Source organism: Stegastes partitus, unplaced genomic scaffold (genome assembly GCF_000690725.1).
Source record: "Stegastes partitus isolate 25-593 unplaced genomic scaffold, Stegastes_partitus-1.0.2 Scaffold1, whole genome shotgun sequence".
NCBI lineage: Eukaryota > Metazoa > Chordata > Actinopteri > Pomacentridae > Stegastes > Stegastes partitus.
The window spans coordinates 2,643,437-2,670,956 of NW_007577732.1; the positions used below are offsets into that span (position 1 = coordinate 2,643,437).

Here is a 27,520-nt window from a genome sequence, read left to right on the forward strand (position 1 = left end):
TTGAGTACAATCTATTGGAAACTAAAGTATTACGCTGCTTTAGGAAATTACTTAGCCTTTTTTTAAACTATACATTTGTGACCTGTTTTAAAAGATTTTGCTTTTCAGTAGAAAAAAATGGCTAGAGACGCCACAGACAGGATCGAAGTGTTGTAAAGTATTGAGAGAGGGAGTTAGATCGTGTTGGTTGTTTGCATTTAAATAAAAGAAAATACATTATTGCTAAGAAGAATCTATCTAGTAAGGTAGTCAGTTTCTATGTAGTCCAATTAAATTGTCCTTTGCAGATCTTTTAATCTCTCCTTTATCCAGATATTTTTTATATATTCAGCCTTTATTTACTTCCAGTTCAGTTCAGTTGGGTTTTATTTATAAGGCGCCACTTCACAACATAAGTCATCTCAAGGCACTTCACACAGTAAGGTCAAGAGAGAGAAACCCCAATGAAACCAATGGCTTGTTTCACGAGCTCCGAGAAACAAACCATTGTGTTGTGACATCTCTCTCAGTGTAGCCCCACTTTATGCGTCTGACCACGTTGGATATCTGTCTTTATTTATCCCCATTTTTCAGTGGCTTCTCACTTATTAAGTGTACTCTCTGGAGAATTTAAGGCTAGAATTGTGAACCCCAGCCACCCGTCTCTCACCACTTTACTAACACAAAGGTCTGAGTCCTTCTCTCACCTCCATTTCACTTTCTCTTTGACTGACATTCAATTAATTTAGGGTGAGAGTGGACATTCCTGATAGATCTATCTGAGATAGCCTTCTCCATCCTCTCTGAAAAGCCGTTTGAATATATCCTCCAAACACTACAGGCTTTCCTTCTCTGGAAAGCTTCTCTCCAGCCTGTGCTGCCACACTGTCTGTCACTGTCTCGGTCACACCATAGGCTGTGTGCTGTGTGGTGGCAGTGTCAGGCTGTAAACAGTGGTGTCAGTCCTGATTGCAGGCAGATTGCATTTTGTATAGAGGAGCAGGGCCTTGGACAGAGTGCAGACCCAAACTGTCTCAGATATTGAATCTCATGCAGGCCAGCGCACCCTGGCTTAGCCATGCGTAACTAGCTATTCACAGGACAAGACCAAATGATTTCAGAGCCAATACCTTTTATTAAAAATAATAACTGTAATCAGGCTGCCTGCTCATGGCCATAAAGGTGCTTCATTGAAAGGAGTAATAAAATGGCTCATAATGATAGGAGGATTGAATAATGAAGCAAACAATTTGAAGACAGTGGACGGTGAGGTTGTTATCCATGTACACACATATGTGAGTATGTGTCTTGGTGTTATTCAAAGTTTCCAAGTCTTACCTTCTATCATATTTTGTATGTTATTGACATTGTCTTGTATTCACAGTCAAGTCATTTGCAGGGCACAAATGATAAGTAAAAATGTGATATTTAACATTCAAGTCTTTGATTTTCTGATGCAGAGATTGTCTGAATCATACAACCATTGCAGGCGAACTAGAAAATTGTTCGATTTTTAAGCAAATTTGTACATTTATGAAACAAATGCATGCACTTAAAACAAAATCTTGCCAATTAAATGGACAAATATTGCATTATTCACATTTGCTGAGCTTAGTTTCTGCAGGAAAGGATTAATTTGTCTCATTTAATAATACACCTCTAATTATTTTTCCTCTTCTGTGTCAAGGTGAGAATGTCATCTTGGACGTCACCATTTTAAAAATGAGTCATCGTTGCCAACTTGCTAACAGTGGCCATAAAGAAACACAGCTCTGATTCTCTCAAACAGAAGTTCAAAGAAGAGCAATTCAGAAAGAAATTCTTCTAATTTGATGTTGAATTAATTGTTTAGTCGAGCCCATTGATTCACTGGATTTACAGGACTTAAGCTGATATCAAACCAACTACACACCACCTGCGGCTGTGGCTGCATTTTATTTCCAAATTACCAGTTTGTTACATTCTCGTCATTTGAACATTATCATAGCAGGAGACCTCACTGATTAACCTCATAATGAACAGGTCATACTATACATATTAGCGATTGCACATTGCAAGATGTGACAGACATGTCTCCACCATTTCCTGAAAAAGCATCCTTACATTTGCACGTTTGTGTCCACATGCTCCCAGTTGTCAGCAATGTCTGTTGACACCCTGTTGCTCTCACATAGCTCAATATGGCACATATGAAAGTGTGTATCACAGCTAAGTATCTCAGTCTCAGCTCAGTCACACTAAATAATACCAAGCTAAATAAAACAGCTTTGTGTTTTATTCATTTTCACTGCCATCATCATTATAACATGTTAATAATAATTTATTCAGTCCACACACACTCTCTTAAAGATCTAGGATACTGAACAGGTCACTTGCAGATGTCTTATCAGTTCATATTACCATCTGTTGTTTACTTTGCAGGTCTGCTCATATAAATATGCAGCTATGTTCAAGGATTTTATCCTGTGCTTCTTAACTCCATAAATGTCTTTACGTTTGATATTACAGGCAGCCAAAAACCTTAATCCAGATAATATATAACAAATATAATCTGTGGGTTTTGCTCTCTAGAATATCCCAGTTAAGTAAAGAGATGTAAGGAGGAAGGCAGAGGGGAGATTTTCTATTTTAAATCCAGCTGCAAGCTCCACTATACAAGCCTTGTGTATTAGATATCCTTCTGCAAAGGCTATAAGATTCTCTGCCTGATAGTGAGGATGTTATAAGGCTCCCTGAATTGAAGCACCCTATATTTATGAATATTCATAACATACTTTAAAATGAAAATGGGGGCTATATTGTTATTGTGTTTGGAATATCTGCTCAGCAAGTCTTGTGTTGGTGACTTGTGTGAGTGGGCACCCGCTTCAGTGAGCTCATGGAACACCCATAAATTAAAATAAGACTGTCTTTGCCTAAAGCTAGGAATAAATAAATCTGAGTTGTGAACAGAAATTGTTTTTCCTTCATGGAGTGTGATTCTCCTACAGGAGTCGATAGCTATTGTCTTAGCTCCAAAGGTAAGATTTAATGGCTGCACGGATTCAGTGCCACTGAGCAAACAGCAGCTCATCCTTCTTTCTCATCAAGTTTTAAGCAAGTTTCCCCTGAAAAGCATCTGCATCTCATCCGATGCACAGACACAAACCTGAATAAGGTTTGTGACTATCCTGTGATAGTATTTCCTATTATACAGCCTTTTTTAGGTGTGACCAGCACGCTTGCTTTAACTTTGCTCAGTTTTTGCCTGAGAACATAGCCAGAAGCTTCAGTGTCTAAGTGCTCCTTATACTTTCTTGCCTTTGATAAAGCTGGACTTTAGTAGAGGCTGAGCGTGGGGTGAAAGCAGTTCCTTGACTATGGAAGAATGCTACTGAGAATACTTTAGAGGGATGGCTGGGTGCACAGCAGACGGACGAGTAGGGGACAGACTATAATGGCATACTAAAGCCAGGCAGGAGGGACCCTGCAGGGGAGATGAAGAGACAGACCCAGCAGGCCATCACAAAAATCTTAGTCTCAACACAGCAGAGACAAGGCACTATTACATGAGCACAGAGCTGACATCCCCCCTGCTCCTCTTTCTCTTGATTTTTCTTTGTTTCCTTTCCTCTCTGCAGACCTGTTGTGTTGTTAAAAGCATCACAACAACTCAAGTAAACTCCAGTTCATCTTTGCTGTCTGAGTTTTCCCTTGTTCATTTTGACTTGATCGCCTTCATTTTTAGCATTTCGAGTGCTTTTTTTTCGTGTGCCCCAGTGGTCACGATGCGGTTGGACATACACGGCTATGACTGCTTTCTTTAGCACCGTGCCTTTGCCTCAGCCGCTCCCAGCTCGCTATATGTGAGTCTGTGAGCAACAAGCCCAGCTGCATCTACAAGTGCCATATGGTGTCCAACCATATGCACATTATACATCCACCTCTCTCCCCGGTAGGATCCACAAACAATAAAAAATGCTTCAGAATGGAGGTGCAGAAAATCCCCTTCTAACAACTGTCTTGAGAATTGGTTTTATTCTCTTGTTTGCAAGGGGTTATTTAGGGGATATTATTGATTTCTATGTATTTTACTTCCTCTGAGGAACAGCTTGAGTGTAACAGAACAGCAAGCCGACACAAATGCCTTTTCTGAAAGCCAGAACACTTGCCACTGACAATGTGTAGATATACGCAAAACTATCACAGCACAGTCACTCTGTATGGCTGCTTCTTCTTTTTTTTTTTTAATCTTAAAGCATCAAGTACAAAGAGTGGAATTTTTCAGTAATCCATTGCAAATCAAAAGGGATTTTTTTCCTCCTTTTCTTTTTTGCAGCTTGAATAATTTATCCCAGAATTCATTGGTATATTCCACTCAGAATTTGTTGTTGCCGAAGTGCACTTTGCATTTATGTTCCCTCGTCTGCAATAGCAAAAAGGATTTGAAGCTTTACTTAATTGGTTGTTTTGTGCCCTTTTGTCTTGGTCTTTTGTGAGCAATGGGATACTGGTGATGTAAATCTAATTCTGGAGAGCAATGTGGTCTTTCCTGTGGCTAAAAGTTGTCAGCACACAATTAACTTTTGGCATAACACTGTATATTGTAACACTGTGTAGCTCTTGAGGGAGCAAGCTGCCACTGGTTGAAGACATTAGGCTATGCTTGTATTTTATTGCTTCTTCTACTGACTGTGAAAGTTCTGTAACAGCAGCTACACCAGTCACTGCCACGCTGAGGCTTTGTGTCTGAGTGCCATGAGCGGATACCCACAGTCTTATCATTATCCTTGTTAATGTAGCTTTTATCGCTAAACTCCACTTGGCTTTCCTCTGCATTCTTAAACTCCATTTGACTCCTTCTTTTGACTTGCTTTGTTAATTTAAGGTCACTCAAGTCTGTCTTTTGTATAATAAGAAATATTTTTCAGTCTGTTGATCTCTTGGACTTTGTCAGATTTTCAATGCAGCATGGAGAACAAAAGGAATGTACCAAGTAATGTTTTGGTGTCTATTTTGAAAAACATAAGCCTTGTGGTGAAAAAAATAAACAGTGGTTTATTGGGAATAATTAATTTGGCAGCAGCTAAATTCATATTTTCAATAAGAAAAAACGAAAAGCAGAAGCAAATTAAATAAATAAAAATTTGAAAATATCCATTATTATTCATATCAAGTTGTTTAAATTAGCCAGCTCAGCAGTTTCAGCTTTGAAATTGCACAAAGTAACTCTCTCTCTTTCTCTCTTTTTGGTCAACGCAGGAAATAGTCATCTTACTTTGGAACTGAGAGCTCAGTGGATTACAGAGAAAGCACAGGGAAATAAACAAACCACACATGAAATATAAGAAAATGTCAGCACTTATGCTGCAAAGTGAACACAGCACAACCAAATAGTGGAAAAAGAACCACAAGCAGCACAAACAGCTGTTTTCACTGGGCACTAAAAAGGGATGAACATGGATGGGACAGGCTTGTTGTTGCCATGGTGACTCAGGAAGTTACTGAGTTGAGTATCTGACGGCGGCGTTGAGCTAAAATGTGGGCAGTTTCATTTTATTTTCTTTAACACTCTTGCATGATTAATGTATTATTCCAGATGGCACCCTCCATCATTTCGTAATGTCTCCCTCCTGATGAGAAGCATATGACTCTGGTCAGCTGGAGATGGAGAGTAGGCCGATGTGTACAGTGTCCATTATGTTGGTCACCTCTGGCCCAGTAGCCCGCTTCAAAGAGAAGGAGCCTCATCTAACAGGCTACAGGGGACACACTTTTTCTCTTCTCCTTTGAAGCTCCTCTTTTGATCAGCTCTCTTATCCTGTCTCCACCCACTGTTTGCTTCACAAAAATGGCAAATGAATCAACTCTGAGCAGAGAGAGAATTTGTCAGCCGGCACAGATGCAACAAATGTGTTTTTGAAAAGTCTGGAACATACTTTAGTCACAGTCACACACACACACACACATACGTTCTGTAAAAACACACAGAAACAAAAGACAGTGTCTGTGTGATGAGTGATCTCTGCATGGGTTGCCCGTCTCCTGCAGGCAGTGAGGAAGATTTGATGGTGGAACTACTTCAGTAAGAAACAGAAGTAAACCGAGGGGAGATACTGAAAACAATGCTCTTTGAGGCTCAGCCTGGACAGTTTTAAATGTTTAACCCTTAGGATTGCAAATGTCAGTGGCCACTTGACTCCCTAGTATTCCTCAGATATTGACCTTTTCCTCTCTTCTTCCAGGTTCACTCAGAATGCAATGAGGCGATATGACACGATGCACGATGATATTAGAGCTGCAATGTTTCGTTGACTGCTTGTTTTTATGGTTCCAGCTTTTCAAATGTGAAAATTACAAAAATGTAATTGAAAAAAAAATATTTTGGGGGGGTGTTTTTCAGTCAAAACAAGACATTTAAAGCTTAAAAGCTTGGGCTTTCTGAAATTAGGATGACTTGAAATGATACAATACGATACGATAAGATACGATAAGCCCTTCTTAATGGGGAAATTTGCATTGTTACAGCACCACAGGGGATAGAGTAAACATCCATATATCCATGTGTTATCTATACACCGCTTAATCCTCACCAGGGTTGTGGGGGGCTGGAGTCTATCTCAGCCGACTCAGGGCAAAGGCAGGGGACACCCTGGACAGGTCACCAGTCTATCACGGGGCTACACTTAGAGACAGACAACCAAGCACACTCACATTCACGCCTACGGACAATTTAGAATCACCAATTAACCTCAACATGTTTTTGGACTGTGTGAGAGGAAGCCGGAGAACTCGGAGAGAACCCACGCTGCATAGGGAGAACATGAAAACTTCACGCAGAAAGATCCCGGGTGTCCTCACTGGGATGCAAACCGGCGACCTTCTAGCTGTGAGGCGACGGTGCTAACCACCGAGCCACCTTGTAGCCCTAGTGTTAACACATAAGACGAAAAATACAAATGAACTAAAAATATACATAAGGACTAGTTCATCCATATGTCAATAGAAGATCTGTAAACAAGAAGAGTCTGCTGGGTTTGAGCCCAGGATCCAATGTTTACAGGACAGATGGTTTAACCAGCTACACAACAGCAATACAATGCTCTTCACACTTTCTATAGTTTTTGTTGACCAAACAATGAACTGAGAAAATACTTGGCAAATTTATTAACCAAAGAAATAATCATTTGTAGCCACCTGACATTAAATGAGACAATATATTTACATGATATGACCCTACTCTATTGGTCATTGTACACTGAAATTATTTGTGTTTTCCACAAAACTATTTTCTGGTATTTCATAGACCACACAATCAACCCATTAATCAAAAAATACTTATCAATTATTTATGGGTTAAATTAATTGATGTCGTGTTATAATATGCGACCCATCCACGGTGTCCTCTGCCTTCGCTCTGAGTTAGCTGGGATAGACTCCAGCCCCCCCACGACCCTGCAGAGAATAAAACGGTGTATAGAAAATGGATGGATTATAATATGTTATAATTAGGAAGTGTTGCATTACAGTTTACCACAGACATCTGCATGTGCAAAAAAATAATCAGCAAAGAAGTGAAATCATAAAAGTGCATAATGTCCAATGCAACATCTTCTTTCTCCATAATTGTATCTCTATCAGTCTCATATACATGATGCTTCTACTGAGACTGACCAGTCAAGCTGGTCTCCTGCTGACCTTTCAGTGATTAACAGCCGCTCCTTGTTTCACTCCAGTCTAGACAAGCACTTTGATTATATTGATCAGTCCAATCCATGATCTACTGTGGAAAACCTTGCGCTGCCCGAAAGAGGCATCACTTAATAACTGCAAATCAATGCATAACTGCAGCGCCGTCCTGAGCGATGTCCTCGGCACCTCACAAACACCCAGGCTCCTCCTCTACAAACGCGCTTGCTTCTCCACCTCCCTCACTTGTGGTGTGTCCCATTTTAATGTATCGAGGGGGTCAGCCAAAGCACCAAGCACCAGATTCACCGCTCCTCTGCAAGGCTGTCTGTGCCTTGATATAGTAAACCACAATAGGTATTGAAAACAGCAGCGGGCAGCTTCATGCAGCAGGCCCTCTAGCAGCACACAGAGAGTCTAAAGATTATGTAAAGTAATTCAGTGAGTGATGAGAGAGGAGCAGGCCACCACTGACAGCAGGTTTAGCAGGTATGTAGGTCACACAGGGGGAGGCCTCTTTTGCATTTTTCCCTTCCATGTCTATTTTTGTGTTGTCTCTCCTCTCTCACTTCTTCACTTAATCAGTTATTCACTTGTGCCTTTCATCTCTGTGTATCTCAGTGTTCTGGCTCTTTTTTTTTTTTAATCTCCTCTTTTGTCTTCTGACAGACCACGGTGACAGTCTCACACTACCTTGGACAAAGTATGGGGTAGAAAAAGACTAAAAAGAGAGATTAAGAGTGGGAGAAATTGCCCATGAAGACAACATTTTACAGGCTTTCCTGTTTCTTTCAACTATGTGCCTTATCAAAAGGTTAGCCAGTGGTCATTTCCCCTTCATTTTTCGCAGCATATGCTGTCAGGCTTTACCTCCTTTTTCTCCTGCCATCGCTCAGTGCCTTCTAATCATCTTCACTTTTCTCTGAGTAGTAGCTTAACCCCAAAGCAGATGGTGTCCTGTTCTCTTTTCACTCATTCAGAGTACTTTGTGTTTTCTCATCTTGTCAAGCATGGCCCTAGCCTGTGTAATGAGCTTGGGCCTTTTCAGTCTGTTTAGAGGACCCTGACCCAACTCGGAGCCACCCCGCCACAACCACCACCGCAAGGTTACCCAAACCCACAGGGGAGCACAATGCTGCTTAGTGTCCACAACCCCTTGGCCTTTTCTTAGGGAGAAGAAAGACAGAATATTAATGAAGACTCTTGGCTTTTCAGGAGGATAGAAGTAGAGAGGGGCGGTCACAGTGTTTACTGAACAGGCTTGTTTTCATCTCCCTAACCCGCAGGTCACAGCTCAGTGCTCTTTAATTGGCTCAGATTGTCAGACAGCGTTCCATCTCATAGAAAAGAAAACTCCAGCTATCAAATGCTGACCCCCCCTTCTCACAAAATCTCTTCTTTTTTTCAGTGTTTTGAGAGTGGCAGCTCATGCAGCTAAGCTATTTCCACAAGCCTGCTCTACAAACTTAACATTAACATATGAAAATAGGCTGCTTTCCACATTTACCAGCTCATTAGTTCTTTTGGTTGGGAACTTGTTGAGGTCCACCCGTTCTTGTTTTGCTGTAGCAAAGATGTCTTTAATTATCTTTGCAGTAGGCATATCAGACCCAGAGCTATTAGTCCATGCAAAGTTCAATGAGGGGCTCTTTGATACTTGTTTAATATACATGGCCCTGTACAAACTAGGCCCTCATAGACCACCCAGTTTACATTCTGACTTTAATTTTGTTCTCATCTTCTGAAAGGAACGGATCTTTGCTATATACTGGTATTGACCTTGACATTTTCCAACCCTATTCTCTCTACTGAGCAAGCTGTAGCCCTTCAGCTGCTTTATAAAAGCAACACAAAAACAAAGACTGAAGTCAGACAAAATAGAAATTCCTTGTGCCCTCAGTGAAAGGAATTCAGTCAGCAATTTTTTTTCAACTGCAGTGTATTTAATTTGGGCGTACTCTAGTAGACCTCAAGATACTGAGCAGCTATTGGAAAAAATAGGGCGCTGATGGTTTTCAGCAGACTGAGGTTGTGATGGGTCACATTCATTGTTTGAGTGGGAGCAGCTGGACACCTGTGTGATCTGTCTGGCATCAAACCTCCTGGACCTGTTCAGACACAGCGGTCCAGTCTGCCATGCTATGGTTTGGGGATCAAATGAACAGAGGAAATTCTCCTGGGGAACTGACACTGTAGGGAACAGACACTTCTACACCTCCACACCTCCATCGATTTTTCTTTTTTTTTCTTTTTTTTTTTCTGTTGCTTCCACTGCTCAGGAAGAGAAGTGGAATAAAAGACAGTGAGATGTCCTGTGGCTGAGGGACAAAGGGAACCTCCTGTTCTGCCCAAGGCTCCTGTCTGGAACATTAAGCAGAGACGGTTCCCATGTTGCTGTGTGGGTGACCCATAGGGACTGCCTCCCTCGTGGGCTGACTGGGCTGGAATGACAAGACCATTAAAAGTGAAGTGAAAGCAGAACTGCTGGTGATCATGGCAAAATGCTCTGCGACGATGATGAGAAATAATGAGAGAAAGGTACAGCGAATGGAACGTGTGTCATTTATTCATACAATGCTTTCACATTTTGCCTTGGTGTCGCTGTCCAGTTCAAACACATTTTGTATCACGGCTGACTATTGTGTTGCAGTACACTAATGCTGACCAACAAAACGCTAACTACCTCTTGTCTAATAAATGAATGCAAGGTGGGGGGATGTAATTTTCTGCTTGTCTGCATTCGAGGGTGACTTATGCCCAACTCTCTTCCTTCCTCTCCTGTCTCTTATGTGTGGAAATGTGAGCACATGCGCATTTTTTCATCCTCTTGTTTCAACAAGATTTCTCCCCAGGATGTTTTTACTGAACTTCTGAAAGGCTGAAGTGACAAAAAAAATGTTAAAGAATGTGAAAGTTTGGCAAAGATTTTAAATGTTTTTGATCTTCTGGGTGACCTCTGCTCACTCGAAAATTAATCTGTCTTGAGCTGTCTCTCTCTCGTCTCATCACCAAAACACAATAGTATCATGACAGATAATGAAAGATAAATTGACTACAGGTTCAAATGTGTGGAATCAGATCAAATATCCTTTTGAAAGGCTCATTACAATTCACCTTTGTTGAGGTTATGCATGCGAGTGTGTATACAACGATCAACCACAACTATAAAACCACCTTCCTAATATGGTGTGGCTCCCCCTGTGCCACCAAAATTATTCTGAACTGTTTAGGCATTGACACGAAATCTCTGGGGGTGTGCTGTGGTGTCTGACACTGGGACATTGGCAGTGGATCATTTGGTTGCTGGGTGAAGTCTCCATGGATCAGGTTTGTTCCAACACATCTGGACATGTGATTGGACTGGGAATTGCAAAGTTTGGGGGCCAGGCCTTAGGTTCTTTGTTGTGTACCTCAAGCTGTTTCTGAGCAGTTTGGTTGAGTGGCAGGGCACAATGTGCTGCCGGTGGGGGCCACTGCCTCCTAATATACCTACAGATAAGTTTCAGGACTGGTGTCACAAAAGATATATTTCAAATCCAAACTGCAAGTTTCCCCCTTCGAAGTAATCCTCCTGGAGTCTAACGCACTTCCCCAGCCTGCTCTGCCACGCCGCCATGCACTCCTGGAAGGATTCTTCCAGGATCCAGCTTTGTCGTCTTTATGTTGTCCACATCTTCAAAACGGGTTCCCTTGATAACCCTCTATAGCTTGGGGAAGAGGAAAAAAATCCCACAGAGCCAGGTGGGGTGAGTAGGAAGGTTGCTCCAGCACAGCGATGTTCTTCTCAGCCAGGAACTGTGGGATGCTCAGGGCATTGTGAGCAGACGCGTTGCCGTGGTGAAGCAGCCATGACTTGTCCTGCCACAACTCTCGCCTCTTCTTGCGCACTGAATGAAGCAAACGTCGCAGGATGTCTTTGTAGACGTGCTGGTTGATCGTCTGAAGGGGAAAACTCGTAGTTTGTAGTTTGAGTTTGAAATATATCTTTTGTGACACCAGTCCTGAAACTTTTCTGACACACCTTGTAGGTAAACAGATATGCTGAGTTATATATATGTCAACAGCAGTTGGTGCGTTGCCCTCGTCTCATTCTATCACATTAACCAATATGCATATTCCATCACCATGTGTTATTGTAATTTACATACCAGTATGCAGACTGGGAGACCCTGTGAAGGACTCCTCAGGTCCTTGGTCCTAGCTTTAAGAAACATTGGTTAAAGCTGTCCAGTTTCCTGCTGAGGGAGTCAATTCAATCTACTGTTTTTCTCTTTTTCTTATCTACCCTCTGTGGACTGTGCCTCTCCTTCACCAGAACCTTGACAGAGGCCCATTTTTCTCTTTCTCCCCCCCCCCCATCTTGTTTATGTGTTTACCACAGCACACTCAGATCCTCCCCTAAATGATAGCTCCTCCACTGTCAGCACACAGGAGTCAAATTAGAGAACGAGACAGACCAGCATTGCTGTTTCCCCCCTGAGCTTTGGGCAGGCAGAGGGCGGCTGGGGCCAAAGTCTATTGAAATTCCAAACTTTTTGCTTTGTTTTAATCAGTGCTGGATATTAGAGGAGGACGATGCTACCTTAGCACAAAGACTGTGTTGTTATTACCTGGGAGAGTGGAAGGAAGGAGCATCTGGAATGAGGCCAGAGCTTCAGTGAGCTCCTGCTGCTGCACACAGCTATGCTACGCTAGCTCGTATTGTGGAAACTGTTCCAACATCAGGCACATTCCACATGTCCCGCCATCCGCTTTAATACACATAAAGCGGTTATGTTGAAAAGTGTTAATGTATGGCGTATTGTTTCATGTGTATGCATAATTTATGAAATTACTACAGATGCCATAAGGCTTCCTCACATACACATGTGGCACAGTGTGTGTGCGCATACATCCTGTCAATTTATTCTGTTACAGTGAGTCTAGAGATAAATCTGCTTCGTTGATTAATGCATAAAAAGACTTTAAAGCTGAATTATGGGTTTTAATACTTGGTTCATTTTCTTGTGGCTATTTTCATCCGTTATGGTAACATTGTATGCGAAGTGAGTGCAGAGACTTGGGAACACAATGGCACCGCTAAAACAACAAAGCTTTCTAGCAAATATTAGACAAGTCAGGTTAAGCCAAGTTATTTAAACCAGTTCTTATTTCAAGGTAAAATAATCCCTCACCATAAAGGAAAACTGTTAGCATTCTTAAGTTACTCAAGCATAGTACACAGTGGGTATGTTGCCATGTTTTTAAGTATAATGCTGGTATTGCTATGAAAATAAGATCCAAGCTATAAATAATAAAAGAAACATAGTGTTATTTTTGCCCGTGGACAGTCTCCTGCCTCACATCAAAAGGTAAAAAAAAAAAAAAATTGTATAGCAGGGTGCAATTGTTGATGCTTCATCCTTCCTGCTTTTCAGCAGTCCTTGAGTCCCAGTGGTGTCTACGAGCAGAGAAATTCATTCCAAAATGTTGCAACAGATTAAATCACTTTTTACTGAAAAAGCAGTGTAATGCATGTCCTCCATAGCCAGCAACCTCCAGGTCAATGTTCCAGAGAGGAAAGGTATTATATGATACACGAGCTTTCATGCTTTCTTTAGGAGCCTCGGCAACCTGACATGTGTATTCATATTTGCAGTTACAACTAAGGAACGTGCTTTTCTCTAAGAGATTGCACAACCTTGACCGCAGACCTGTTGCTGTATACATACGGAGTGCTGGCACCACTTTGGAACCGACGCGTTCTTCTATCACGCCTAAGCAGTTGTATTTGTTTACATTATCACTCGGCTGCCTGGGGAGTGCAGTTATTTTCATGGTGTGCTTTGTTTGGATGATTGTTGTTGCAAAGTGGGAAGTGCGGAGGTTTGCTCAGGGAGTGACGGAGAAGGAGCTGTGCGACTACAGAGGTAACAGGGAGGATAGAGGGGGAGAAGGATGTGTGTAGGGGGGGGAAGGATGTGTGTTGGGGATGGTGGGGGGGGGTCTCAGGCTGCCTTACGGGGATGGCAGTCTGTAATTAATTTTGCATGCATCTCTCTCCCTTCTCGCACTTGTTTTGTTCTTCTTTTTTTTTTTGAAGTACAACTCTTTAGGAAGGCGCTGAAATTCTAGGCATGAGAGATTAAGCATCAGGACAAATGGAAATTTATGGCCATGAATATGAAGTTGCTCCGAAATTCTCCGACTGGTTTGACGATGATCTACTTTTTGGAGCATAAAGTCATTTCATCAGAACTACAGCTACTGCTAAGAGTTGACTTTGAAGAAGAAGCAGAATAATTTTGCACAGTGATTACTTTCACTAATACCTAAGCGTTTTATCAACTGCATCAAGATGGGTAACACGTCTTTCTATATGTGCTCCACATTACAGATGTCTCTGAGATCAATGACACTGGCACCAGCAATGGAGGTGAGCAGAGATCGTGTTTTTCCCAATGAACTACTCACTCTGGAGGCTGTAACACATCACTGAAGTCCTGCTGCCAAACAGACTCCACCCTGCTGTCTGCTACACACATCCCTCCTTCCACTTTTTTGCATTTTCTACCTTTGCAACTCATTCATAGCATGTCACAGAACATAGCGGCAATGTGATTACATATAAGATGCAGTTAAATTCCAGAGGTAGGTATCTCTTTTCAGCATCAGAAGCCAGTGCTGTAATGTATATTCTTGTTGAAGTTTAAACAAAAACACTGGTATTAGACACTGAGGTGTTCCCATCGTGTTGAATCCTGCTCTCAGGCAGTTCTTGTGGTCTGTATTGTAGCTATAAACCTGCTCAGCTTGATTCAAAAGCTTGACAAGAAGAATTGTTTAGGTAAATTGTTGCTTTTCTGCGCAGGATGAGGGACAACACATTGCTTGATTTTCATTGCCACTTACAATCTTTTTCCCCCCTCTTCCTTTCTCTTCTCTACTTTCTTCTCTTGTCTAGAGGAGACGAAGGATCGTGTCGAGAGCTCAGAAGAACCTGATTCAATTCTAACTGACAGCATTCAGCCCAAAGGTAAAGGCACGGAGGAAGCACTCACCCACGCTCACCGGCGTGCACTTATCTCACACGCATCTCTGTTTATGAGTAGATTCTTATTAGTGGCCACAGCTGCTGAATTAAAATTCACTTCTTTCAGAGAACCCTCAGTGCTGTGCAGCCAAGTGTTACCCAGTTTCACCCTCCTTGTCTCCGTTTTTCTTCCACCCCCCCTCCTCTGTCTGTCTCCATCTCCTTGTCTCTGTAGGGGCAGGCGGTAGGCAGGCAGTTTGTACGTGCTCCTCCAGGGCCAAATGCATTTGTAAATCCTCTCTACCCATTTTAGGTCTGCAACTATAACCCTGATATTTTGGTATATACGTGTGTCAGCTCGTCTTTGGAGATTGAGCATGATGAATTACCTGCAAACTCAACTATCAGACATTTAATAAATCAAGTGTGCAACGTGTATTATTTTAACACAGCCAACAGCCAACGCAGACTGTAGGGGCAATAATCATGCCAATAAATCATATGTGATAAGGATACCACACCGTTGTTACTCTCAGGTCTCCGTTGAGATTTAGGGTAATAAGACGGCATGTAATTTGAATGTAGACATCTATGGAGAGTGCGCTGAATATCTATCACAGCGCTTGTTTTGTGTCTAAGGAGTTGTTGAGCCAAAAAATGGGATTCAGATTTGGGCATCGTAGAGTTTCCAGGTAGAAAAAATTCATTAAGCAACTGCTATGAACAGATTGTCGAGGTTGAATAAATAGGACAGGCTAGCAGCATATGAAATAACTTGGCAGAGACAAACGGGTTGGTGCTGAAAAGGAGAGAGCTTAAACAATGCCAGACAAAAGCGCCACAGAAGAAGACGCTTGTTGTCAAACAACCGCGTGAATCAGGGTGGGATGGTGTGTGAGGGAGCCGCTTAGCACATAGTGTTGCTGTTAAAATTAGCCAGAGTACACTATCAAAACATATGACATGAGAGAATCACAACAAACTGCCCTGTTTTCTGAACAAAGTTGATGGGTTTATTTTATCTTTACAAAAGTTTCATGTTGTCATTCACGGTGAAATGAGAACAGAGAAAACGGCCCAGCCTCAGCGCCTGTTTATCCATCTGTCTATCACACACAAGTGGAATTTTGACACAACTTTGGGTAGTTATACATGTCTGTTACTGGCATGTACATATAGGTCACACAGGTTTCATTTGATATTCACCAAACAGCCACAACATTAAAACCACCTGCCTAATATTGTGTAGACTGCCAAAACAGCTCTGTCCAATCAGGGCATGGACACAAGCCCTCTGTCCTGTGGTGTCGGCACCGGGATGTCAGCAATGTACTCTTAGAATTTTATGGCTTATTCTCAGGGGATCGTACTTGTTCTTGTGCGTCTCACAAATGTTCAATCAGATTGTAAATCTGAGAAGTCAAGGCCTTGGGCTCTTGGTCATGTTCCCTGAGCTGTTCTAGAGCAGTTTTTGTGACTGCTGAGGCACACTGTCCTGTGAGGAGAGGCCACCGTCATCTAGAGGCATCAAGCCCAGCAACATGTAAACAAAACTTTTTATTTATTGTTTTCTGATGATGTTGACTTTTTTACTTGAAGTGGAGGCCTTCAGTTCTTTAGGCTGGGACCTCTTTAATTTAAGAGATAAAAGGGTTATTCAGCTCTCTTTGCATTTTTTTAAATGTATTTTACTCTGAGGTTTTTGTTTTCTGTAATCTGAAAGAAAGGCCTCAATTTTATTTATATGGTAAAAGAGCTAACTGTGCACTCAGTTAAACATATCTTGCACTGTAAATTGACAATAAGTGTTGTTGAAACCATGAAAATGTGGCCATAGGGGAAGGCTGTAAGACACAAACTGGACTTTGGTTCAGACCTTTTACTTGGAGGAAATTTTAACAACTGGACCTGAGTGACTTTTAATTGAATACCCCTGGTGTAGATGTTTATTGCTGAGGTCATAGGTGGTGTTCTAGTGATCCAAGTTACACTGAAAGGTCTTTCATTGTTTTTGTCTCTCTCATATTATTGCATGAGGGGAGCAAAATATCAGCTTTCTCAATGTGATGCAGTCCACGACAACACCATGATGGACTACGACATCAGTGGGAAAACAGAGCAGTTATTCAGCTCTTTGTCATAAATGTTAACTTTATATCTAAGCACTTGGACTGCATTGCACAGACTACGTAAGCGGAACTTTGGTAATGATGTTCCTGGTATGTGGTGCTGACATTCACTAAGAACATTTATAATAAATAACAGATAGCGTTCCCCTCAGGCTACTGCACACAAGACAATCTATATTTTAATGTCCCTGTGGCCTTTCTCTAAAGCCAATATTCATTTTACATTTAACTATTGCTACTGGTAAGGCTTTGGATATAGCTCAGGCATTTAATATTTTTGGAACGCTATTTCCACCAGCAAGATCAGATTTTAATTAAACAAATAGTCACTAAAAATGACATATTATGTCTTCTACCACATGCTTTTCCATGACCTTGATGGAAAAACGTAGTGAGGTCAAGGGAAGATGTGAAGGAGAATTCATAAGGGCTTAGAAATTGATGACCGTGCTTCTGAAAGAATCACACTGCTTTTACAGTAGGCTATAGAATTGTGCAACGGCAAATGTTCTTGTTGTGAGACTGCCGTGAATGGTGCATCGCTTTGAACGTTGCTGCTGTATGAATTGTAGCACATTATCTCCTTCCTTTCCTAAAGTATGAATAAGCATGTCCTGTGCTAACATAGATAAGAAAGGAAGCAGTGAAGTACATTTTGTCCAGAATTTGTCCAGCTCTTCTTATTGCTGCCACCTAGATACTCACAGGTCATTTTGCTCAGTTAGGAATCTTTCTATGCTATTCTGTATTAAAGACTATCTGACTGCAACCTTAAGCCTAGTTGCTATTATCCTACTTTCTCGTCCACTTGGAGTTTGCTTGACGGACTCCAAACATGCAGAGCACTGCAGAGCATGTGCACTACTGCCCTTGTAGCATAGCAAACAAGCATCCATGCAGCACAAAGCACTACGAGGGCATTAGCATTTATGCTCAGCAGTAGATACGTTGATAACACAGTCTTGCATTGTGTGACAGTATTCTTATATCCCTTTTTTTTTTTAATGTCCAGACACTGTTGAGAAGAAAGAATGACCAGCTGAGGGGAAGACAATCAACCTCATCTGACAGCCAGCAAACTGTGCGAAGGCCAACCACACTGGTGTCAGACGGGCCCATGTCAGTATGGGCTCTGACACTGGCCCAGGACAACCAGTTACTCACAAGATGCTCACATTCCCAACTCTACTTAGCCTCCCCCCTCTTTGTTAAGAAACGATTCATCCCTGAAGTATGTATGTACTGTATGTATTTGTATGTATGTACAAAACCTAACTATAGGACTTGAACATATCAACCAGAAAAGATGAGCCATACCTCACTGTGTGTTAGAGTCATTCATCATTTTGCCAGCTGGGTGCAATGAGATAAACCAGGTTCAAGTCTCTTTATTTGATAAACCCACTGTGAGAGCATGGTGAAGCTGTCAGAGGACAACAGCCACAGCTCCTGCATGTTGACACTCCCGGCTGGGTGATGCTTAACATCAACCATCCTTTAGTTCCTACGACTCAAATAACGACGCTAATAACAGTCATGTTTCATTAAACACTGGAACATCTGACAACAGCCTGCATTCGTAAGCCTCTTTGGAGTGTAACACACTGACACCTGCCATGTCTCCTCACACACCACTGCAGCTCCATTGTTTAGTCAAATCAGCCAATACCTTGATTCAGACCGTGGTCTGTAAGGCGACGTGCCCCTCCCAGGCCTTTCATCTGTGAACATCACTGATCCCGTCTCATATCCTCCGCTGCCGTAACTGCAGCTTAACTCGTTTTCCCAGGAAACTGTTCATCAGCACCCATGCACACAAACCAAGATGTGAGTGTCTTTTAACAAATCAATTAGTTCTTTTTTCTCCCCCCTCCCCCCTTTTCTTTGCCATTTCCAGTGCATGCAGGAAAATTGCTTTGAACTTCACAGACATAAACAGGAGTTACAGTCCTCTTCGCTTTCGCTTGTCTCCTTACCAGATTGTCTATAATTGTATTAAAGGAATCTGCCTTATTTCATATCAAACTACAAAATCACAATCACAGACCTAAGGAGGTGGTCCAAGTATGAATTCTTGGTTGTGCATTGCTCGCAGATGATTTGTATTTTTAAGTACATCATGTAATGGCTAATACCTGTTGTTAATTGTTTCTTAGTTTTTCCTCAGTTGATTTAAAAAAAAAAAAAAAAGATAATAATGGTTTGGGTTTCTTTTAAATGTCAGTATGATTCATTAATTATTTTCAGTGGTGCCATACTAAAGATCAGATGAATTACAGTTCTATGAAATGATGCCTTCATACTTTGATGTTTGCTTTGCTAAACTATAACAGAAACAACTAATAAAGTTTAAGGTGGAAGCCATGTGTCAGCTTTTAATGTACCTTGCAGTGTGTGTTGTTTTTACTTTTATCATGACTAATGTTTTATTTCATTCTAATAGCAGCCAGTACAGTCAATTTCATCTCAGTTATGTGTGAAATTGAACGACTGTAACAGAGCAATCAGTCGTGTGTCTCTGGGTAGACAGAAACAATTAGTCCGTCCTGTGATCTCCAGCATGCTCACTCTCTGGCCCTCCGGCTCTCTCTTGTATCAAATGAGACAAGATATCTGGCGGACCCTCTAACCCCAGAGCCCTCCTCCCCCTCTGAGAAACCCACTAATGGCTGGAGACCTCACAAGTTTGTTATCAAAGACTCAGCGGCTCTCCAGAGCAGAACCTCTCTAATAAATCACCTCTCTTATCTGAGACGAAAATGTTACCTTAACAGCTTTTCAGATCTTTGGTAAATGTTTTGCTTGTGTTCATAATTCCTAAAGTCACACTTCACGGGTCGGACTGCTGCATGTCACAAAACCACTGTATATATTTCAACCATTACTCATTACAGCCACTGGAAAGAAGTTGAAAAGCAACGACTGGTTTCCCCAGCGGCGGTGCTAAAACACAAAAACCCACATTCAACAAACAAAAAACAGAAGAAAGCTGGCTGGAAGGGGAAAAAAATGGAAACAGCCAAATCCTGTAAAAAAAACTGTACAAACTGCAGGTTATTTAGTCTTTACATCTAGTAAAGGAGCACATCTGTTGTAAATATTGAGACTACAAGCTGGGCAATATGTAGGATGTAATTACAGCTGCTTTGCTAGGCAACTGCCAGATTCCCATAAGGACACAAATTCTTGCATGTTCCTTTCCCAAACAGAAATGGACATTCATCAAAAAGAGTTTGCTTTGCTAATTTACGCTGTAATCCATGCGGAAAAGGGAATGAAAACGAGGCAAGACACACAATTTAGATGAGATGGCTGCTGCAGAGATGAGGGCAGCACAGACTGCTGCAGCGAGCTGGAGGTGAGAAAACTTCATCAGAGTGAGGTCAACTAACACCTGAACTAGAATTTAAAATAATAGCAACTCTCTCACTCAAAGCACATCACACTAGTTCACTGTTAGTTGAAAGTTTTCATCCAGCTGTGTTTCTATAATTATAAACAACTGGTGCATGAATGTGTGTGTTAACAGACTTGATTTCAATTGTAAGTATCTAATAAGATATTTTTGTTTTTACTACGTGCAGCTTCTTTTTCTAAACCTAATTCCTGCAGCATCTGCAATGCCTTTTATTAGAATGGATGAAACGGATATATGGGCTGATTTTATATGGCAGTTTACAATATATATGAATAAGCACGTTTTGCCCATCTAAATTTTAAAACATGTAGCTGAATTTCATATCTGAGCTGTAACTACAGTAGTTTGCTCTGTATATTGTATTCTGACACCATTTTAACTTATCCTAGCCCATTTTTTTGCATTTTTTTTTAAAAGAGCTTTAATATCAGACATTACATATGCTAACATCCATATATCTGTGATAGACCTGGATCAGCTGTTAAAATAAACAGGCTGATAAATTGGTTCTAGTCTTAACCAAAAGGCTACCAAAGGCCAGACCTACAAAGCACGTTCAACATACCCACGATATTTTTTATACTAACCAGAGTCACACTAAGCCGGTTGTCGACTCATTAAGTCATCCCAGAGTGTCTGACTCCAGCTATGAGTGTGTGTTCACATAAAAGTGACAGATTACCAACCACAAACATGGACAAGTTTAGTGCTGCAACAAATTACAATCCTAAAACCAATATCAGGAATATATAAATATAATACAGCCTAAAAGCAATACAGCTTCTGCAGCCAAAGGCAGGAGAGAAAGCTGGTATATATATATTTTTTAAAAAGCAACTGTGAATGTGTAAGTTAACAGGCTTATTAATACCGCTGCCCCATCATTAAGGCACAAATAGATCTGACTATAATTAGGCTACGGTTGTGTGTTCCGATAAATGTGCTGCTTAGATGAAGGTTATTCTTATGGCAAGTAAGATAATTTCAGCTTTTTTCTGTTCTCAGCTGCAGCCCTGGTGGTGTTAAATGGTCTTGAAAGCAAGTGAAAAACTGATTTAAAAACACCATTCAAACCAGTAAGTAGGCTTACTGCACATCTGGTAAAAAGTACAAAGCTTTAGTGCTTTTATCACTCCTTGATTTAGGATTACTTTGCAATACAGAGGCCTATAGAACAATGGAATTGCTTTAACATTTCTTGCAGTCAGCAAAAAGAAAAATAAAGCAAAAAAAAATAAAGCTTCCTTCATTGAGAATCTATATCTGTCTATGCTCATCAGGTAAAGGACAGAGTTTGGACGGTCTCTGAAAACTCTTGTCCTCCTGAGAGATCACTCATTTTTTGTGCACCGAGCTCAGCTTCCAGGAATGGTGATGCCATTGTACACAGAACGAGACCTGATCAATCAGTAAGCAGGACTTTTAAACATGTTGATGTCAAACAAAACCTGCTGCTAGATAGATAGTCATCGTAGGCTACCATGAAGATGTAACCTGGTAAGAAGTGAACCACTTTTGTTACCCTGAAAACCCAGAGTTAAAGCTAGAGTTACCTCGCTAACACCAAATCCTGCTTCACGGTACAGGCCTCTTGAGACCCCAAGACTTCCAATCGAAACACTGCACATCCAGTCCAACACAGAAAATATAAAGCCAAAGGAAAAGAAACAAATATCATGTGTTTTCACCAGAGAGGCATCCATCAAATATGGAAACAGGATGTTTTTAAAAAATCGTCCTGTGGAGAGAATTGTTGGTTTTCAGACGCAGTTATCATTTTTGAAAAACATATTCTCAAAAAAAAAAAAAAAAGTCGTATCAACAACAGGTTTCTCATCTGTTGATGTGAAAAGCCAGTAAAAAAAAAAAAACAAGTTTCCCATCGCTTCAGCTCCCATGTTTGCGTTCCATTAACTTGTCGCATGCCAAGCAGATGTCAGTAGTGATTGTCCCTAGAATGGAGACTGTTTAAATTTTAATGGCTTCATTTAAATGTTGCATGTCAGAGCCGAGGGTTCCCTGAACTTGAGCGGTAGCTAGTGTCGGGGGAAACAGCTTCATCACACAGGCTTGCTGCTATGCGCCGGCTCTTTGGAATACAAAACGCTTCAATACTAAAATAACAAAACCGCCTGTTCCACACAAACAGCCCACTGTCCTAGTTTAACCCCTGACAGCATTGGGTTTCCTGGTTTACATCAGAGTTGTGGGGTTGAAATTGCTCCCTCACATCCTGGCAGGTACTGAGTCTGTATCTTCACATTAAAGTAAACACATGACAGGGCGTTTGTGTACGTGACAGTAGTGCTGACTGACACGTGTAGGAGATGTGTTTTCGTCAGCGTCTGACAAGTCTTGTCAAGCAGCTGCGGACTGATGTTGTGTGCTCCGTTTATTCCATTTTCCAAATGAAACCTCAGAGGACCTCTTCTTATATAAACATGCATTACCTTGTTCTCTCGCCTTCTTTCAGTTTTTTTTTTCCTCCATTGTTCTCCTCTTGCTAACTCCACCCACTTCCTTCTACCCTCCTGCCACACTACAGCAGCCCAGCACCAACACTGGCTGTTAACACAGCACAAATTGGAGAAAAAATAATTCCAGCTCTAAAGCTTTAAATCCCAGCGCTAGATAAGCTGTTTTTATCTGAAGTACAGTGTTTGTCCTTCATGAAAATTCATCGCCCCCACAAGAGGCAAAGGCAACACTATAGGTGAACTAAGCCGAGATAAACACTCTAATTGGGATGAAAATTGACGCCATTCATTATGGATGCCTGTCTTCAAAGGCAGCGAGAGCCACTGAAATGTTGAAAGGAAATTGACTTGCAGCGTCGCTAGTTTGCTTTGAACAAGTGAGAATACGTCGATTAAACTCCACCAGCACAAGACGGTTATGCAGATTACATTTGCTGTCTGACTAAAAAAGCATGTTTGTCTCATGCTGATGGCCCCTCATGACAAGAGAACAAAAGAGAAAGAGGATTAATAAACTAATTCCATCTCTCTCGCTCTCTGTTGTTGCTCTAATGATCAACTTGATAATATGTTTATTCAGGTGATATGGCAAATTCTCGTCATTATTCTGGTTATAATACAGATAAGACCAAAACTGTTGTGTTTTGAACATACAATCAACTTTTCTCTATTTCGAGGTAATCTTTTCTACTTTTCGCTGAGCAGTAAATTAGGGCTGAGAAGATCATTACTCTGATGTTTTTTGTTTTGTTTTTTTTTTCTCCATCAACTTGGTGATAATTCACAAGAGTGGCATCCACACCTGAATTCATTTCGCTGCTGTTTTTCAAAACAAAAACATTGCTTGGTTAAGTGTAAAATAGCAAATTTCAATGGGTTATAAAACTAATATGTGTGCCAGAGCGGTGTTGCAGTAAACTTATTTTGCTGTTTTATGGCTCTAACTGCTTCCCACCAAGACTGATAAAAAATCAGCCAGGACCGATATGAAGCCTTGTGTTTGACTGGAGACCCATCAGCATCGTCTGTTAATAAACCTTAGTTAAACTGGCAACCGTGAATTGTCCTCATTATCCAATAGGTCAAAGCTTTTATGTTCGGAAACAACCTTCCATTTGGATTACATCTATATAAATGCACGCAGTTTGTTTGTGTGCAATATGCCCTTTTTGGGAGAGATATAATTGAGACGAGATTTAAATGATAACATTTCTTTATAGAGCGCTAATAAACGGAGAGCAGTTGGGAGAGCAATGATGAATGTTGCTCCCCTTGTTAACAAATTTACTTCAGAAGTCATTAAAAATTTTTCCATGTTGTCTTTTTCAACAGGAGAAAAACACCCAGAAAGCCTAATGAAAGAAAATGAAAAGCAACGGCTCTAAAATGCTCAGTAATTAAACTGGACATTAATAAATGCATTAGCCTTATTTAGCAGTAACTTTGTGAGTAGTTTGGTTATGCAGATGTTTTCGAAGCTCATTAAAGCAAAATGTCACCTGGATCTTGAGTTTCCAGGGATTGTGAGGAATGAATCAGCATTTAAAGATCAACAACTCGCGAGTGAAGCTGAGGGGGAGAGCAGAGTTTCTCGCGGAGCCCTGCTGCTTTTCACTCTGGTCGTCTAATATGAATTCAACCGACTACAAATGCTAAACAGGATTTTGAATTTTTTTAATGGCAGAGCAGCGGGGAAGCTGGGGTCAAATGTAAAAGTGTTTTTCAATTTCCCAGTCTGCATGAAATCAGTCTTTTATGTATGCAAATAGTTGAAAATACATAAAGGGTTTCTGCAATTACTTTTAATCAACTCTGCAACTTAGTAAGTGAAAACACAAATACTTCATCTTTAGTAAGGCGTATTGCTAAGTACTGCTTCAACTGGTTCCCAGTTGTCTTTCTACTGATGCTTGATTGAGGGTGACGTGGTGCCTCAGTGGTGAGCTCTGGTTGTAGCCTTTCTGTGTGGAGTCTGGATGATCTGCCTGTGTGTGTTTTCTCCGAATCCTCTGGCTTCTTTCCACAGCCCAAAGACACGCATGGCAGGTTAATTAGTGCTTCTAAATTGGCCGTAGGTCAACTCTCTCACCACAAAATGATGTTCCTAAACAACTAAATTGCATTCTCATTTATGTTGTGGAATAAACGTAATTTGGGTTTGAAACAAACATATTTCCTCACCTATAACACTCTAAGAAATGGTTCAAATTTTAAAGAGCCACAAAGTTTAAACAATGAGGGGAGGATGGAAGCAACACAGGGCTTCATGGGAGACCTGGGTTCCCATCTACTGAGACTTAAATTTAAGGTTTGCTTATGGTTGGATTTCCAATAATAGCATATTTTTTGTAAAAACAAACCTTTTTATTACGTATGCTTTCCCTCCTTTTCCCAGCTTTTCAGGGTGACAAGTCCCAACCCACCATGTAAATCATTTTTAGGTTAATTCAGCTTAGAAACAAAAGTTCCCCTGCAGCCTTTAAAATGTGACTTCACGGCACTTAAGTTTATTAATTAGGTCAAAGTCATCTGATAATTTGTGAAAACTAGCTGAGGTTAATTAACTGAATTTGAGAAAACAAGTTCAATAAACTTAAGATATTAAGTTGAATCAATTAGTCATGTAGGCAAAGGTTACAGACGGACTTGCTTTTACATTTTGTGAGTTTAAAGAGTTTCTTCCTTCGTTTAACATTGAGAACTTACAGTCTCAGCCGCTGAGGTCATTTTTCTTTACCAGAGTCGGTACAAAGACAATCTGCGAGGCTGCTCCCGGTTACATTGAGATAAATTGTAAGTCTGTAGTGCAGACACTGAATTCGATACTAACCTTTATTATGAAAAGACACAACCACAACTTAATTTAACAAAGACACACAGCAAGTTTCCACTGTGTCTGTTTCAAACTACAAGAAAGAAGAGTCTCTGAAGAGTTTTAACTCTAACAATACATCCTGGGAAGTCTGCTTATGTGCTGGTGCTTTTTTCTTATGAACCTAATTTAACAAGCTGACTGAACTTTCAGCTGTTCTTAAAGTATTCAGATTGCTAAGGTCTGTAGTGGTCTAAACATGAAATCTGATATTTTACATGTAATTAACCAGAGATTAGCAAAACTCGTATATTTACATTAAGTCAACTGGAAAATGTGAGTAGAATTTACTAGATTGGTTTATGATGTGTTATAGAGCATCTGTTATATGATTGGTGGCTGAAAAGAAGCGATGGTAAAGTAATAAAATTCATGGCAAAGATACGTTGATATAAAATGTATTTGTGATCAGTCAGAAACATGCACTTCAGTTGGAATGGAAACAGCTGTAGAGTTGTGCGTGTACATGTGAATCATAGTCCATCTCTTTGTGTTTGCCCTGCAATAAACTGGCATCCTGTCCAGGGCGTGCCACACCTCTCGTCCAAGTGTCTGCCGCAACAGACTTCCGCCCCCTCGCCATGACCCTCCACATTTAGCTAATGGATGCCTGAATGTGTGCTACATTTCAAGTGTGAAAACTATACTTTCCCACTGGTTCTTTCTGGCCTTCTGCCACACGGTGATGATATATTATTGAATAATATGCCAGCAGTTTAGGTAAGTTACCACTTGAGAAACGTTTATCAATTATTCAAGAGAGAAAAACCTCTTTAAATGCCTCCCGTTGCACTTCTGTGATGAAACCCATCTATCCAAGCATACAGAAAATATGTACACTTCCACCGCGTCGGACACGATAGCTGCGTTTGTGCTGAAACACACCACATCAGCTGGCGGATACCTGAATTTGAACCAAAGTTGTTCTCACAGGAAGAGCTCTCTAAACTCCAAATCTCTACCCCTTAAGCTCTGATTTATGTGCGTTCGTATCTGCCAAAGGGCAGCAGCAACACCACTCCTCCTCCACTCATGCAGTCATCAGCGGCTGGTAGTGCAGAAGAGCAGTTCGATGAAGGTTTCACCTGTGATCAACGAACGGCAGCCAAAATATGGAACTGTATCATTTTATTCAGCATTACAGGTTTCACTCTCTAGTGGGTTTCAGAGAACTTCGAGGCTGAATCCAGATAACTTTAATGTGACACAAAACAGGCCGACTACCGCTGGCACATCCTATCAGTATTTATGGAGTCATGGCCCGATGTGGGCTTCTGCTTTTTGTTCACACCTAAACCTGAGCAGTCGTCAGACCTCATTTCCCGAGCAGTGAACAAAAAATACTGCAGTTCTTTTATCCAGGTAAATAAAAGAACTGGTGCAGTAGTTACATAATTCACCATGACAGGTAAACACTGCCGCTCATTATGAACACTAAATCTGTGCTGACTTTAAGACTGCCACGGTTTCTCAAGGGCTCGATCAAACTGACCAACATCAGATTTTTCTTTCTTTCTTTCCTTCTTTTTTTTTATTGAAAAGTCTTATTTAGATCAAGATCTCATTTGCAAAGACAGACCTAAGTAGAAATAACATATAGTTGAAGATAACAATACAGTTCATACACTCCCAGACAACAGGCAAACACACACACACACAAACAAGCAGCATCTGTTGGTAAAACAGTTACAAATGTTGGTAAAATAGAACTTTTGAGGGCTTTTCTTGGTTGAATGAGTGTCTATACAAACCAGTCTTCTCCGGTTCAAAGTTCATGTGAGGATTTTGAAAGCTGATCCCTCCTTTGATCTGGTGTCACGATGATGAGCTCTGAGCTCAACTAAAATGTTCAATATCTTAGCAGTTTAGATAGCCAAGACTTAGAAATGAAGATATTAGTATGCTGATGCCTTCATGTTGCCAGTGGAGCCGACAGAAACTCACAGTGGTGAGTGTCTGCAGTAA

General features: G+C 41.0%; 1 protein-coding gene across 2 annotated transcripts in view; it reads left to right on the forward strand.

Annotated features, from left to right (window-relative positions):
- Positions 1-19,171, forward strand: part of macrod2 (mono-ADP ribosylhydrolase 2) — a 415,533-nt gene extending 396,362 nt beyond the window's left edge. For both annotated transcript variants that reach the window (XM_008306138.1, XM_008306093.1), the window contains 3 exons: positions 14,024-14,062; positions 14,591-14,662; positions 17,801-19,171. In XM_008306138.1, coding sequence (XP_008304360.1) covers positions 14,024-14,062; positions 14,591-14,662; positions 17,801-17,823 — 134 coding nt within the window. In that variant the 3' untranslated portion in view covers positions 17,824-19,171. The remainder of the gene's footprint in view (positions 1-14,023; positions 14,063-14,590; positions 14,663-17,800) is intronic.
- Positions 19,172-27,520: the final 8,349 nt, after the last annotated feature.